The sequence below is a fragment of the Alternaria alternata genome, assembly GCF_001642055.1.
Source record: "Alternaria alternata strain SRC1lrK2f unplaced genomic scaffold CC77scaffold_8, whole genome shotgun sequence".
NCBI lineage: Eukaryota > Fungi > Ascomycota > Dothideomycetes > Pleosporales > Pleosporaceae > Alternaria > Alternaria alternata.
In genome coordinates this window covers 775,919-790,492 of record NW_017306197.1, presented here as the reverse complement: position 1 = coordinate 790,492, position 14,574 = coordinate 775,919, and the positions used below count along the sequence as shown (strand labels likewise).

The 14,574-nt window shown below is 51.4% G+C and overlaps 6 protein-coding genes and 1 non-coding gene across 7 annotated transcripts; 5 read left to right on the top strand and 2 right to left on the bottom strand.

Annotated features, from left to right (window-relative positions):
* Positions 1-495: 495 nt before the first annotated feature.
* On the top strand, positions 496-2,715 carry CC77DRAFT_834546 (hypothetical protein). Its single transcript, XM_018533345.1, has 4 exons — positions 496-1,361; positions 1,413-1,543; positions 1,598-1,670; positions 1,723-2,715. Exons 1-4 carry the CDS (start codon positions 584-586, stop codon positions 2,487-2,489), a joined length of 1,749 nt encoding a protein of 582 aa, XP_018387128.1. The 5' UTR covers positions 496-583; the 3' UTR covers positions 2,490-2,715.
* A 327-nt stretch (positions 2,716-3,042) lies between these two features.
* On the bottom strand, positions 3,043-3,132 carry CC77DRAFT_t35. Its single transcript has one exon. It is a non-coding gene; the product is annotated as a tRNA-Ala (tRNA).
* A 112-nt stretch (positions 3,133-3,244) lies between these two features.
* On the top strand, positions 3,245-5,096 carry CC77DRAFT_1039917 (serine/threonine kinase 16). The gene is made up of 3 exons (XM_018527179.1): positions 3,245-3,650; positions 3,704-4,310; positions 4,365-5,096. The coding sequence occupies exons 1-3, from the start codon at positions 3,522-3,524 to the stop codon at positions 4,868-4,870; spliced, it is 1,242 nt and encodes a 413-aa protein (XP_018387127.1). The 5' UTR covers positions 3,245-3,521; the 3' UTR covers positions 4,871-5,096.
* A 114-nt stretch (positions 5,097-5,210) lies between these two features.
* On the top strand, positions 5,211-6,125 carry CC77DRAFT_1060501 (hypothetical protein; the record flags this gene model as incomplete). The annotated part of the gene is made up of 3 exons (XM_018528341.1): positions 5,211-5,242; positions 5,297-5,811; positions 5,938-6,125. The coding sequence occupies 3 exons, from the start codon at positions 5,211-5,213 to the stop codon at positions 6,123-6,125; spliced, it is 735 nt and encodes a 244-aa protein (XP_018387126.1).
* Positions 6,126-6,128: 3 nt separating this feature from the next.
* On the top strand, positions 6,129-6,629 carry CC77DRAFT_834492 (hypothetical protein). Its single transcript, XM_018533342.1, has one exon. The coding sequence runs from the start codon at positions 6,335-6,337 to the stop codon at positions 6,596-6,598; it is 264 nt and encodes an 87-aa protein (XP_018387125.1). The 5' UTR covers positions 6,129-6,334; the 3' UTR covers positions 6,599-6,629.
* A 1,975-nt stretch (positions 6,630-8,604) lies between these two features.
* Positions 8,605-10,284, top strand: CC77DRAFT_1030483 (hypothetical protein; the record flags this gene model as incomplete). Its single annotated transcript, XM_018526595.1, has 3 exons — positions 8,605-8,913; positions 8,963-9,719; positions 9,758-10,284. The coding sequence occupies 3 exons, from the start codon at positions 8,605-8,607 to the stop codon at positions 10,282-10,284; spliced, it is 1,593 nt and encodes a 530-aa protein (XP_018387124.1).
* A 339-nt stretch (positions 10,285-10,623) lies between these two features.
* Positions 10,624-12,060, bottom strand: CC77DRAFT_987206 (hypothetical protein). Its single transcript, XM_018536237.1, has 2 exons — positions 11,918-12,060; positions 10,624-11,869 (listed from the first exon to the last, which is right to left on the bottom strand). The coding sequence occupies exons 1-2, from the start codon at positions 12,041-12,043 to the stop codon at positions 10,661-10,663; spliced, it is 1,335 nt and encodes a 444-aa protein (XP_018387123.1). The 5' UTR covers positions 12,044-12,060; the 3' UTR covers positions 10,624-10,660.
* Positions 12,061-14,574: the final 2,514 nt, after the last annotated feature.

Sequence of the window (14,574 nt, the reverse complement as noted above, 5' to 3'; positions counted from 1 at the left end):
CATTGCGAGTGGGTAATGGTGGTCAGCGCGTAGTGTCCTTTCCGCGGATTAATGCGCGCCACATTCCCATGTCCAGGTAGCGGGCCGACGCGAAGAACAGAAGCAACCCCTTCAGCCCCGACTTGACACCCTCACGCCAGGCCTGACACATTGAAGTAGTTCGCAGCCTGACCCGGGTGACAATGCAAAGCGTGCGGATGCGATGCGCTTCATGCCGCGATCAAACACGTCACTTGGCAGCGCCCCCTTCAGCCAGTCGCGATTTGACGATGAGGCGCTTTAGCGATTCAGGCGGCCAACTGGGCGTTGGAACACCGCTCATTCGCGATGTGAGATTCGCGAGGTTAAATCAGAAGAGCTGCGCTACTTCATTGCCTGGATGCAGCATCGTGGCTTATCTCCGGTGAGCTTCATCTGTTGGTACTTGTGCTTACCCCTGAGTGTCACATACAACGTCCTCGCGTTCGCCAAACTCCAGTCTTGGTACTAGATCGGCGTCTCAGCATATTTCTTTATACACAGTCATCATTCTTATAATCTGCGTCGCGCCCTACAGAGAGCGGTAGACTTCTCGCTCTTCGCAATGGCCAAACTAACTTTCCTCTCGGACGACAACAAAGCCTGGAGACGACGGCTTGTGATCTGCTGCGATGGTACGTGGCAGTCCAGCGTTAGCAGCAAAAACAACATACCCTCCAATGTCACAAGACTCTGCCGGCTGATCGCGCGTGTTGGCGCAGACAAAGACGATCCCTCGAAGAAATTCCATCAGATCGTCTATTACGACTCCGGCATAGGAACCGGAAATCTCAGTGCCTCTGAAGCGCGACGACAGGGTGGCACGGGAGCTGGCTTGGCAGAAAATGTCATCGAAGCATACAACTTTATCGTGCAAAATTACGAGCCGGGGGATGAGATCTTCTGCTTTGGGTTCTCGAGAGGTGCCTATACAGCACGTGCGGTTGCTGGATTGGTCTCGGATCTCGGTGTCATTGCACCAACCAGTATGCAGTTCTTCCCTGAACTGTACCGTCTCTACCAGACAAACGAGGAAGGCGTCGAGTTCAGAGAAACACAAGCGTGGAAGTGGTTCACCAAGGGCAAGCTCAGCAAAAAAGGAGAAGAGATGGAGAAGATTGGTATCGATATCAGAAACACTGGCATGGATGATCTTCGACTTATGACTGAAGTGTGGGAGATTCGACCGCACGGTGAGCTTGCAGTCAGTGAGGGTAGTAGAAAGGTGAAGGTGGTGGGTGTCTGGGATACTGTTGGCTCATTGGGCGTACCAGACCTGATCGGTCTAGACCTTGCACGGGCAAGGACGAAGTACGGATTCCACAATGTCAAGCTGACGGAGAGTGAGTTCTCATCTATTAAGGAATATGCATTTCTTGCTAACCGTTCGATAGATATCGAGCATGCATATCAGGCATTGGCTTTGGACGAGCGTCGCAGGGCTTTCCGCCCGACTCTCTGGTACATTCCCACAGATCTCGTTGACGATCCGAACCGACCTACGCCAGAGCTGAAACAGGTTTGGGTATGTAAAACTTTACTCCAGTAAGGAAGACCTCACTAACGATGTCACTCTTAGTTTCCAGGTGTTCATACCAACTGCGGCGGCGGATCACAAGACGCTTTCGGCGACATGAAAGGAGATTCCGAAAGTAGGCGATATTGTGTTATACCCGTAAGATATACATGCTAATCTTTACTTAGATATCTCTACAGCAACTCTATGCTGGATGCTCCAAGTCATCTCCCCTCATCTTACCATTGACCGACATGCCTTCTCTCTCTTTATGGCTCAGTACACGCGCTGGCTCTTCCGCCTCCGCTACGCATGTACCTACCACCATGAGGGCTCTTTTGAGAAGTTCTTGGACAAGCTACCGAAACTACCCAGCTTCAGCCTCACATGCGACGAACTCAAACCTCCGCGGCGTGACCCTCCACACGAACACACCAACTTCGACTTTAGCTGGGGCACGGGCCCTCTCGTAGATTCGTATGGCGGCTTCTACCACTTCCTTGGAGCACGTGCGCGTAAGCCAGGCCACGAAGAAGTCGAGATATACGACGCTAGAAGGAAGGCACAGAAGTGGGTCAAACTTCGTGATATGGGCGATACAAACGAATACATCCACCCCATTGTGCACTACCGCAGTCTTATACGTGGATGGGACAAGCACTCACCCATGAGAAGGAAGTGGAACCGCGACAACTGGCGCAGTAAAAGGGACGACATGATGAGGTTCTGGTGGTACATGGATGGCGAACAGGACACGTGTGCGATACCCGAGTGGGCGATAATGCCCGACAAGGAGGGAGAAGAGTACAATTTCGAGAGGATGTGGTATCATCAATGCGAGGACACTGCAAGGTCGTTGTACGATGTCAATCGTGCAGAAGAGAATTTCTTGGAGGTGTTGGATGAGAAGGTTGATTTTGCTTTTGACGAGAGGCCGCAGAATGTTTGGCCCTGAGGGAAATATAGTAAAATGGCTGCTAGGGGTTTCTGGCGGGGAGACGACAAGGCGAGCAGTGGGACGATGTCGACTTGGGAAGGTGATGATGAGAAAACTACAATACCCTCTGTATTTAGCGTAGCAGTTGAGATACCTGTTCTAGGGGGCGATATGATTGCTTCCGTGGAGTTCGGTGTCGTGTTAAGATCAATGTCATTGTTGGGGTAAGAAATAATGAGGTTGAATAGATTGTCGGCGGGTCGAGATACAATTACGAGGGATCTGGCCTCTTGTGTTTATATCTTTGAGTTCTTCTAAGTATAAGTTTGTGTCCATATCGTCGAGAAATACCTCCACTAAGATGTTATATAGCTTGCGCCAATCTTTCGTCTCAAGTCAATCATACGCTTATATATATGCCTGTCGATTAGGTGAAAAAATGTAGACAACATAGTCAACAAACACCAAAGATGAAGTTTGTAGTAACTCCTTCGTTCTTGACATGCTGCGACATGAACAAAAAATCGTCAACAGCACATCTTGATAGAGGAGCTGATCTTAGCAAAAGAATTGGACGGGCGGGTGATCGAAACCCGGACCTTCCGCAGATTAGCACCGAAAGAGATGCAAAGCGGACGCTCTACCACTGAGCCACACGCCCCAGAAGTCGCCATCTGAGATAGATGGCTTACTAAGATGGAATGAAGACAATTTGGCTAGTATATATTGCAGGCGTGAATCCCACGTGGTGTGGCATTTGGCTTTCGGCCCGTAACGTGGGTACGGGACCTTAGCCACACCCTTGGCGCATCACGGACGAACCACGTCGTCAGCATCCTCGAACACACCTGTGCTTTGTCTTAGCAAACAACACGTCTTCACCATCGTTCCGTTCGGATTACCCTATCATCGCCCCAACGTAACCTCCATTTCATAACCATAATCGACGATTCGAATTGGCCGCGCGTCTAACCTTTATCCGGCATCGACTCCCGTAACTGTCGTCAGCTCGCAAACAAACACATCGCAATCGTAATAACAATCGCCACGATGAGTTCATTAGGCACATACTTCCTGGACGTCGTGTACTCGTTCACAAACTGCATGGTCTGCTTCCCAAGCTCACCTCAACTCAAAATCAACAGTCGGAGTTTCAAGATATTACGGTTGCTGGGCGAGGTAAGTTGGGTATCTCTCGTTAGCACACAACCAATTGACTTATCGCGATATAGGGTGGTTTCTCATATGTATATCTCGTACAAGATAACTCGAATCAACAACTCCTTGCGCTCAAGAAGATACGATGTCCCTTCGGACAAGAAAGCGTGAGCTTGGCGCTCAAAGAAGTCGAGGCCTACACACTATTCTCGCCGCACCCGAACATTATACACTCGATTGACTACTCTGTTGAGACCGACAAATCAGACTCGTCTGCGAAGACTGTGTACATCCTTCTCCCATACTACCGTCGAGGTAATCTACAAGATATGATCAACGCGAACCTGGTCAATCACACAAAGTTCCCTGAGCGGAGACTCATGGTGCTGTTCTTAGGCGTCTGCAAAGCGCTAAAGGCAATGCATCAGTACAAGATTAAAGGTGGACCTGGCGGCGCGCGAAGTGAGGGCAAGGCCAAGAAAGTCAGGAGAGATGCAAAGAGAGCAGACGCGGAAGCTGCAGAGAGCATGGAAATGCGCCCAAGCAGGAGAAACCGCGATCATGAGGAAGACGACGAACAAGAGGCAGAAGGACTGCTAGAAGAGTCGGAAGTTACAGCGGCGCATGAAGGCATTGCGCCTGGCGGAGAGAGGGCATACGCGCATAGGGACATCAAGCCTGGTATGCAATTCGCACACCTCATACGATGATGTATTGTGGGACTAACATGCGCAGGCAACATAATGATAGACGACGACGGCAAGACACCCATCCTGATGGATCTCGGCTCCCTCGCGCCATCACCAACACCCGTAACCTCACGCTCTCTTGCCCTACAAATCCAAGATACCGCCGCCGAACACTCGACCATGCCATACCGCGCCCCTGAACTCTTTGACGTTAAGACCGGCTCAGTCATCGACACCAAAGTCGACATTTGGTCGCTCGGTTGCACACTTTACGCATGCTTAGTCGGCAAGAGCCCCTTCGAGGCTAGGTCAGACGAGACGGGTGGTAGTCTGAGCATATGTGTTTTGGGCGGTGACTGGAGGTTCCCAGATGAGGGTATGCAGAGGGGCAAGCAAAAGGCCAACCCTGAGGATGCGATCACAGATAGTGTGAAAGAGGTGGTGAGGAAGTGTTTGAGGCTGGAGCCCAATGAGCGGCCGGATGTTGACGAGCTGATTGACATTGTCGAGGATGTACTGAGGGAGCTCCCAGAGGATGGCTCGGACGACTAGGTGATGCGCACCCATTGATGAGTATGCTTGTATGAGTACATTTCTTTTCTATCCAGCGTGAGTATGTCCAAAAACTGGACAAGCCGTCTTTCCACACGGTTGAGCGTCTCGTATCACTCCAATATACCCTTTCACCTACTGACTTCGTCGCTTTTCCCTCATCTTGTAGCGTCCGTGCTCCCGCTAACAACTGCCTCTCTCTCTCTCACTTAACGGATGATTGCTCTGCTCTTCCACCTATCTCACGCCACATATTCGCCATAAGCAATTCCTCCATACTTTACCAGAACGCTTCTCTGATCCTACGAAAAGAAGCTCGACCAGGCACTACTTACGCGTCATGTCGACACCGAACCAGCACTATCTCAGGATGTGAGTGCGATTCCATTATTTTATCATGTTAGAGCATGACTAAGAATCTACCAGATCCCAGCGCAATGCAGAGGAGTCGGCGCTTTTACGCCTGCCCCCAGAAATACGAAACCTGATATGGTCTTACGCTGTACATGCAGAAACATTAGTTAGCGTTCACCTCGTTAGCCGCCGGTACCCCACAGAATGGCCTGTACAGGGCATGAGTCGAGTTTGCAGACAAGTACACGCAGAAACTCGGTTGCTTGCTTACACCGTTAATACCTTCACGTTGGTCAACACAGCCTATCTTACGGCATGGCTCATGATGCTACTTCCCGAGCAGAAAGCCGCCATACAGCGGATTCAAGTTGGCGACTATCAGTTCTCGTATGATTTCCTACAACTCCTTCCAGGCTTGAAGTCTATCGTGGTGGAGTGCTTCTGCAATAAGGCTGTCGTCGACGATTGTACAGATGGCAAAGCTATCATCAATCATTTGGAAGACATCTTGGGTAATTCCGGTCTCAAGATCCAACACCTGCCGATGTTCTTGAAGATGGCCTTTTCGGCCCCAGCGGGAGACGAAGGTAAATTCCATCCATGAGAGTTGACCAGAACGAAAACTCAAACATCAATCCTGATCATCTGTTATCTCCGATACCTATACATCCAGAAACGACATCCAGATGTAGATGTAGGCTAACGCAGTGTAGACGAGTTTGCCGCACTCTGGCCCCAGATTCCGCCGCTCGAGCCCGTTGAGGCTGAGGCCACCGTGCCCTCCAAGCGGCCTGCGAAGAAAGAGGCGGCGGGCGCCGAGCCGCCCAAGAAGAAGAAGGACAAGAAAGACAAGAAGGAGAAGGAGAAAGAGAAGAAGAAGAAGACAGCAGTGGGGGAGTGAGTAAGTACTCTCTTTACAGTGCCATGCATCATAGCTCTATGCACAATGCTAACTTGTGGATCAGACGTTTGTCCCTGTCGAGTTCGACAACAAGGGCAAGCAGAACATTCCTCCGGGTTTTTAACCACTGAAAGTTATCCTCGTCACAAAAGACACTCTCCATTCAAAGACTTTCACTTCCTCACCTCAATCTCCCAAATACCACAGATATGCACTTCAATTCTATCATCGTCTTGGGCGTAATGCTCTCTGGAGCTGTGGTCTCGGCCGCTGATTGCGGCGCCTACGGTCTCTGTGGTGTCACTCGCGCCTCATCCCGCTATCAGCTCTATGCTGCCCGTCAACACGTTTGCGGTGACGCTTTATACAAGAATGATGGATCGCTCAAAGCTGAAGGTGGAGGCAGACTCACTTGGCCTGGAGGATTCGATCAGCAGAGATGCTGGGACGCATTCGAGAATATCCTGAACTAGTGTCGTCCTGAAGGCTCTGGCCTTGGTAATCATTATGGGTCGTACAACTGGTATGGGAAGCTTTACACTGTGTATGGATGTAAGTTGTTTTCCAATCTTATTTTCTACTAAACTGGAAAGGTTTTTTTTTACTAATATGTGTTCTGCTACCTAGGCAGCAACCAATAGTAGAACCTAAATTCAAGTTTGACTCGACATCTGCTCTGTGAGGGGAGATTGAAAGTGCGTTCAACCAGGCATCGCATTACAGGAATGAAGCTTAACAGGCTCTGAGTGGTTGGGTTCTTTACGTTCCCGTAGGCCATGTGGCAGAAACTGAAGCTTAATACCTATTTGGCGCATCAAATCGCACTACACGTGAAATCCCTTTTCCTGTAAACTGTGTACTTCAAGACCTTGTCGTGCACTTCTATCGGAAGACAGAGGAGAGGTGAAGTGGTACTGTTTTGTCTTGCACTGAACTATGTTAGCAAGTAATCTTACTAAGCCATCTTTCTTGGACCGCGACTTCTGGGGCGTGTGGCTCAGTGGTAGAGCGTCTGTTTGCATCTCTTCGGTGCTAATCTGCGGAAGGTCCGGGTTTCGGTAAGTCGCCTATTATTTTTATGTAGTGAGGCTTAGCCTTTGAACAGGAGTGAAGGCAGACTAATCCAACCTGATGTGAATTGCACAAAGCTCAGACTGTGTCGCTACTCTATGCAATATGTCTCGAATTCATCAAGTAGAAACAGTTCACATGATATAATCTTCTCGGTTTTCGTGATAGCCAGATCCCTTGAATACCGATGAACAAGTGAAGGTGGTTGACACTTTGCAGAGTAAGTCCAGAAGGTCATATTCCACCCATTCGGAGATAGTATCCGACCGCTGCATAGGATAGTATGAACAAAATTCGGGTGAATTTGCGTCTTATGGCCAAAATGGAAAGTATCGAAGAGTCTGTAATCTGAGCGTGACGGGAAGAATTCAGCTTCAGAATGACAGTAACAGTCGAGGGGCATGTTTCGATGGCCTTGTATAGCAGCAGCCAACTACCGCGGAACGTACAGCGGTCTTGACGGTATACATCGTGGTTGCGAGACGCCTACGTGGCTCTGAATCTGCTTTGTAAGAGCTCGTAGAGTGTATCGAGGCAACTCTCGCTGTCGATTTCCAAGTCGTCTTCCGGCTGCCTCAGTAGCACTGCTACAAGCAACACTGCAGTTGTTCCGCACTTGATTTTCCAACGAGTCATTATACCCCACCTGACTTCTAGCCGCGTTACACAGCTCACCGAGTTCACATTTCGCTTGTCCCTGCTCTTTTCACCTCGCAGAGAAAAAACATGTAGAGTTCATGATTCATAGGGGAAAAGCAAGCAATGACGGCATGATTACAGGCAGAGATAGCGAGGGGAGCCGAAGGACTGCTGACCGTCGTCAGTGAATGTGGTTGCTGTATACATAAGCCGTGACTTTGTGTTCTGTGTCTGTAAGTAGAAATTGTAGGCGTCCAGGTTTTGACGGCAAATGAAGAAGCCATCTGAAACACGCCAGTGATTGGCGATACGGAGAAGCAAACATGGGCAGACTTCCGATGTCCACGATTTTATCGTTTCAACAGCGAGTCAATAAACGAAGATGGAATATGACAACAAACCAGATCTCCACCGCGACGCCGTTAGCTGCATGACATTGTTCTCCGCGTTGATCTCCGCAGTCCGGCACCGTCCAGGTGGCTGACCCAGGTGGGGCTTGTCGCGGGACCCCTGCATAAACAACACCTTGCGATTGAAGACCGGGGGCTCTTGCGGGCCATATGGGAGCCTGTTGCCCTCAATGTTGTGGTTCCCCTTTCGCCTTCCCCACCGCCTTGCTACATAATCTTACGCGCGTCCGGCAGCATTTGTTTACACACAACATTTGTATCACCACAAACCATCACACCCCACTTGATCCGCTACAACACTCGCCCCAGTATCTATACGCGCAACAGCAATTAGCTAGATAGCTAGTATATACGGCGTCATGACGCTCCGCGACACGTACACCAGGTTCCTGGCGACGCCTTCCTCGGGCGCGCTGGCGGACAATGCCTCTCTTCACTATGTCACAACTACGACCAGCATCAACGACGCGACCGCCATCATCAAGCACTTGTCTGTTCAGGAGAAGCTGCTGAAAAAGACCAAAGAGAAGGTGCTGAATGTGATTGAGAGCAGCAATGGCCTGAGTGTCGATATGGAGACGACGATTGAGTTCACCAACGGCGGCGGCGCATACCTGCCAGGCCTTGACGACAACTTCGTCACAGACCGCACAGTGACGTTCCCAATGGTATGTGACCCTTCCAACCATTTCTCCACACGTTCACTGACGGTGACAGGTCCACATGGTCCATTTTGACAGGTCAGGAAAGATCACACAGATCCGACAGTACTGGGACCAGGGCTCTCTCCTGAAGCAAATCGACGTCATTGGCGCGCGCTCTCGCAACTGGCCTATCCGCGACAGCAGCGAGCAGATTCGCTTGATTGCATCGAACGCGGCAGCTGCACAGCCAGAGTCAAGCGCTTCGTCGCGCCCATCAACGTCGGCCTCTCGTGGCGTAGATGAGGTTTCCATTAGCGATCGTTCAAGGAGATCAACAAACAATGCCATGAACGACCCGCATGCATCGCTTGCCCTCTTCGCGCCCCGCGAGGTGGACGAAGAAGAGTCTCGCAGCTCTGGTCCGTCAGCACCGCGCGCGCAGTCTGCGAAGCCTCCTCCACGCGAGTACTCCGAGCTGTTCGCTGGCGCGGATGCTGGATCTCCTTCACCGTCACCCCAGAGGATCCCAGCCAAGGCTGGCAGCGGAAAGCACTACAAGGCGAACCGGTTGTTCGAGGAGGGTGAGGAAGAGCACCCAGTCGCCCCTATGAGCATCAAGACCAGCTCTAAGAAGTACGACCACTTCACTTTCGGGGAAGGCGAAGAGACGCCAAAGGTACGAGACACTTCACGACCGTCCAAGCACGACCAGAACCGCAACAGGAACGACGCGCATTGGGACTTCGACGACTTCGCCACCCCGGACAAGTCGAAGCCCAAGACGCTACCCAGCGCGGTTCGACACTTTGGCTGGAGCGACGACGAGGTTGGTGCTTTCTATCAGCCAGAGACACAGGTTGCATCCAAGTCTCTGATATACTTCTGAAACATATACTAACGTCAATGTCACCTCAGGATACCTCCCCTGTTCGTCGACCCATCGTCCACAAGGCCCGCCCCGACCAAGACGCGCACTTCGACTTTGACGATAACGGCACTCCCGAAGCTCAACGCGGCCCTGCACCCACCAAAGGCGGACGCAGCAACAAAGGCCAGGGCCTCTACTCCGACAACGTCACAGATAACGACGTCGACCCGGCCGATGCGCGCGCCCTTTCGGACATCACGAAGAATAAGAACCAGACCCGTAGTTCTATGAAGACACACTGGGGCGTTGACGCCGACTCACCCGATGGTCGCGGCATAAACATTGCTGGTAATGGCATGGGTGGACGCAAGGGCACTGAGTGGTCTCTCTTCGAGGAGAGCCCTGAACCGGCGAAGAAGGAGAATGGTGGTGGATTCAGCAGGAGCGCGAGGGGAACTGCCATCAAGACCGAGGGCGATGGTATGGGTGGACGCAAGGGCGCGGACAAGAGCTTCTGGGACTTTTAGGTTGCGTCTCAGCCTACGAACCCACGGCTTTCGTTTTTGGTACCTGCGGATGAGCGACTGCTGAGGTTTTGAAGATAGGTGTCGGCGCCAGAGTGGCGTAGAAGATTATCATCGTGTCGTGGATGCCATTATGTACGCACCAGTCTCCTTTTGTCGATGTCTAGTCTATGTTCTTTCAACGTCTATGTGACGGAATATGGGTTCTAGTATGGGACTTGGTAGGATAGACATTGACATGGTGCACTAGATGTCAGAGTGTGGTGATCATGTAACACCAAAGTTTGTTTACTGAGTTATGATACCTGTTCTTCTTGCTTGAATAGCATACTTTGTGGGATTCATTGATATACAATTGTTTCAAAGCCAATGTCTTCTATCACCCCGCCATCGCAACATGCTCATCCCTAGAAAAAACAATCTCAAGTTCATCCCCCACCCTCCCACTATCCATATCTCCATCCCAAGGAAGAAACGTAATGTCCGCTTTCAACCCCCACCTCCTCCCCAACTTCTTGCGTTCTTCATGTGTCGTCCTCGCTCGCATACCTTCCCACACAGCACGGAATGCCTCACCTTCTCCTTCTCGCTCAACCTCCTGTCCCTCCTCTGGGCTATCGAACCAGACCCCAGCGTCCACAATACGGCGCAAGTCGTCAGTCGGTTCCATGGACGCCCAGATATCCACGGGCGCGTACTTGACGCGTACCTCCTGGAGCGGCGTTGACGTCGATGTACCCTCGGTATGTGAAGAAGCGAGCATCAGAAGAGCGTGCACGCAGACTTGGACCCAGTACCTGATCTTGAGGGGTAGAGCGAAACCTGGCCGCGAGACGCTGCGGCTTTGGTGCGAACCGCGGGATATAAACCTTAAAGGCAGTGTTATGCTGTCCAGGTTGAAGGTGGGTGAAGCGAGGTATGTGAAGAGTGGTGTGACTTCCATTGAGACAAGGAGATCTAGTTTCGTGGCTATGTCCGCTGCGGAGGCTTCGCGGACGGGGTCGCGGGTTGGGTCGGCAAACGGGTAGTGGCCTGCGAAACCGAAGGGGTCGTTCGCGTTCGAGGACTGTGTCGTGGCTGGCTGGCGAAAGGATGGGTATAGTGACGAGTTTGAAGCGTCGTAGAAGTTGTCATCGTAAGATTTGCCTTCGTGGTCGTACTCGTCGTAGTGGCCGCTATAGTAGGCACCTCGTACGTAGTCGACATCAACCTCTACTTGATCGTGCTCCCAGTACCACACGTCCCTTCCTTCTTCTCTATCTGGTGGGTAATGTTGCAGGTTGGGTAGCGTTAGCCAATCCAACTCTATCTTCTTGAGCCATTTCAGCCATTGTCTGCCAGGTCCGTTGGGCTCTTCAATCTTCTCTAACAGCGCTTTGAGAACAAAAGGTCCGCAGCTGAGGTAGACGGTATGGTTTTTGAAAAGAATTTCGAGCGCTTCGCGGGCGACTTGACGGTTGAGAAGGAAGTAATTATGGCGAGTCACAAGAAGTATGGCAGCAGCGCTGGGCTTGAAGTATTTTAAGTGACGGCGCTCAATGGCCCTATCTATACTGAGCTCTTGCGCTGCGAATGTGTAGTCGTATATCTATATCGCAATCAGACTAGGCTCCAATAGGGTGGCGGAAATACAGACTTGGTCACGGAGCTCTCGCGGAAGTCTGAGAAAGGGAAAAACATGAGATGACACCGCATCTTCACGCTCAATCTGTTCAGTACCAACAGGAGGGTCAACAAACCCGGATGTGGAAGTGGCGGCCATGGTACATACTCTTACTGTAATTGACGCGTCCTTTTCGTGTTGCGAACCAAGCTTTGCCCCGCAGCACCACCATGACGATCTTCACGTGATAATCGCTTCCCCCCGAGCCCATCGGCCTATCCCTGTCGTGGCAAAGCCGCCGCGGAACTAGCAACACTGGATCAGGCAGGCGCTTGACACCTACCATGGATGAACGGGCCGATTCCTGTCTGTAATGACCGTCATCTTCGTAGCGTATCCACGTACTCGGGTCGCAAGCAAATCGCGATATCTGGCACCTACAGGTACCTTGGGTGCAATGCGGAACCTTCGCAATACATACCTATCATACTTGCATCACAAGGTAATCATGATTGCTGTAGCTTTCTGCTGCTCAGACGCACTCCAACCGACGAGTTGACAAACATTGCTGAGTGTTCGGTTGGTGCCGAGGTGATATGCTTTCATTGGTAGTTGCACCGCATCGAGGTAAGACTCCGTTCAACAACCATACTCTCTTGGTAATCATAACCGAGATGACCTTGTGTGTTACTGCAATCCAGAGGTAACCGTTGCAGCGCCGCTCGCTTCTGTCAATTACAGGTATATTGCCTTCAGGTACGGGTCTGCCGTTGTGCGGCTCGACTTCAGGGGCCTTGCATCCGAGATGTCACTAAGGCTCAGATCTTCGGGGAATGTCACTGCAATATCCGTATACTGATGTACTGCAGGGAACACGCACGCGGGAGCTCTACCGACTGGTCTTGTTTGCCGATAGACTTTCAGCGCGTAACGACCTACCTGGGGTAGTCTTGCATGTGTGTCACGGTCAGCGCCCCAACAGTTCCACCTATGAACGGATACTAGCTGCTGGCAAGTTGACGCGTCCGCGTACAGCATACGTCCTTCAGACCTGTATCTTGAACAGATTTGACATGCTGATAACGTGCTGCGTCTGTGCAACTGACATACATGCGTGTCCGATGATGCAAGTCGGTCTGTGGCTTAGATCGGATGACAAGAGAGACATACAGAATGACCGGGTTCAAAAATGTCATTCGCAATACGGCGATCGTTTGTTCCTGCTCCGATCCATACTCGCAAAGATCTAGAGCCCGATTGCGCTAGCCTCGTGCATAGAGCGTTGCCATACATCCTGCAGGCACAGCAGCATAGTGAACCTTATTTCCTACAGCCTAGTAATGCTGTGACCGCAGCTAGCCTGCAAGATCTTCGATGCAGAGTGAACCTATGAGATCAGTTGAATAATCATGCTATTGAGCATGTGGGGGTCCATGGGTGTGAACGTGATTGATGCGACAGTCGTTCCATCTTCGACAGCGGTTCGCTTGACCATGGCACTCTTATGGAACCCAGAGTCGACTCTTTGGCCATTGTTGCTCAACCGGAGTACTAGAGTACAAAACATGTACTGGCACCTGACACAAGACCGTTAGGTTTGTAAACCTGGTCGTCGGGTCTGCGTGTGGTAGCACAATCAGGTCGAGTACAGTGCGAGGAGGCGACACCGCCATGTGGTGTAGAGTACTAAGAGTAGCTTGGTCGGCTTGGACCGAACGAGTGATACTGATCCAAAAATTGCGTAATAATGGGCATATGTCGGCAGCGGTTGCCGGCCATAGTCCAGGTCCGATGGTCATGTTTGGTCAAGGCAGATGGAGTTAAGGAGGTTAGTCCTTTTGTGTATCCAGATGACCATATAGGGATGGTCCTCTGTCTCACACGCTCGCATCCTAGTATGCGATAGGGAAGCCGTGGGCCTTGTTGGTCGTTGTTGTCATGACTCTAGCAAGCTGAGCCGATGTGCGGTTCAGAACTCTAAGGTCGATACAGCATGCGATGTATGGTTTTAGAGAGCGGAGAACATCGTTGTACCCAGCTTGGTTGCTCAAGAACGGTTCAATGTCGATGCTCACATGGCGTCTCGTGTCACTTTATAGATTATAGATGGATGCGGCTCCCAAGGATTCAAGCATCAGGTGCATTGCATGTTCCGAGCAGCAATGCAACGGTCACAACCATCTGCCATGTCGACCACAGAACTACCGAGAACTGTGGACAGTGACAAGGGGTGGACGTGTTACCGAAGATACAAAGTGGGCGCAGCACCTGTATCACCTCTTGCAACCGCAGAAGGATTATTGGTAGGCTTATCGGCAGGCAAAAGAGGCTGTGGGCTGCAGGAGTTCTGGCAGAAGTCGGGCTAGGAGGAATGGTTAAAAGTTAATGGAGCGGGTTGATTTACATGCGGGAAGCAGGGTTCGGGAGCGCCGTGCCCTGCAGAGACTTGTTTAGTTCAGTGCGTGCATCGGAGCAAGACGAAAGGCAGCAGTGGCGGCGTCCCCGGAGAAGCGATTGTGTGTGAACATGTTCTTCAATCGTTCTCCAGAGCTGTACCGTGGTATGAGAAAGCGCTAGCCGGCCAAGTATGGCCATGTTTGTTTGGCATGGGCACGGGCTAGTGGCCTTGGGCCGACTACTGCATGTCGGCAGCGAATGCAGGCTGCAGAAGGATGCGCGCTGCAGGCGGC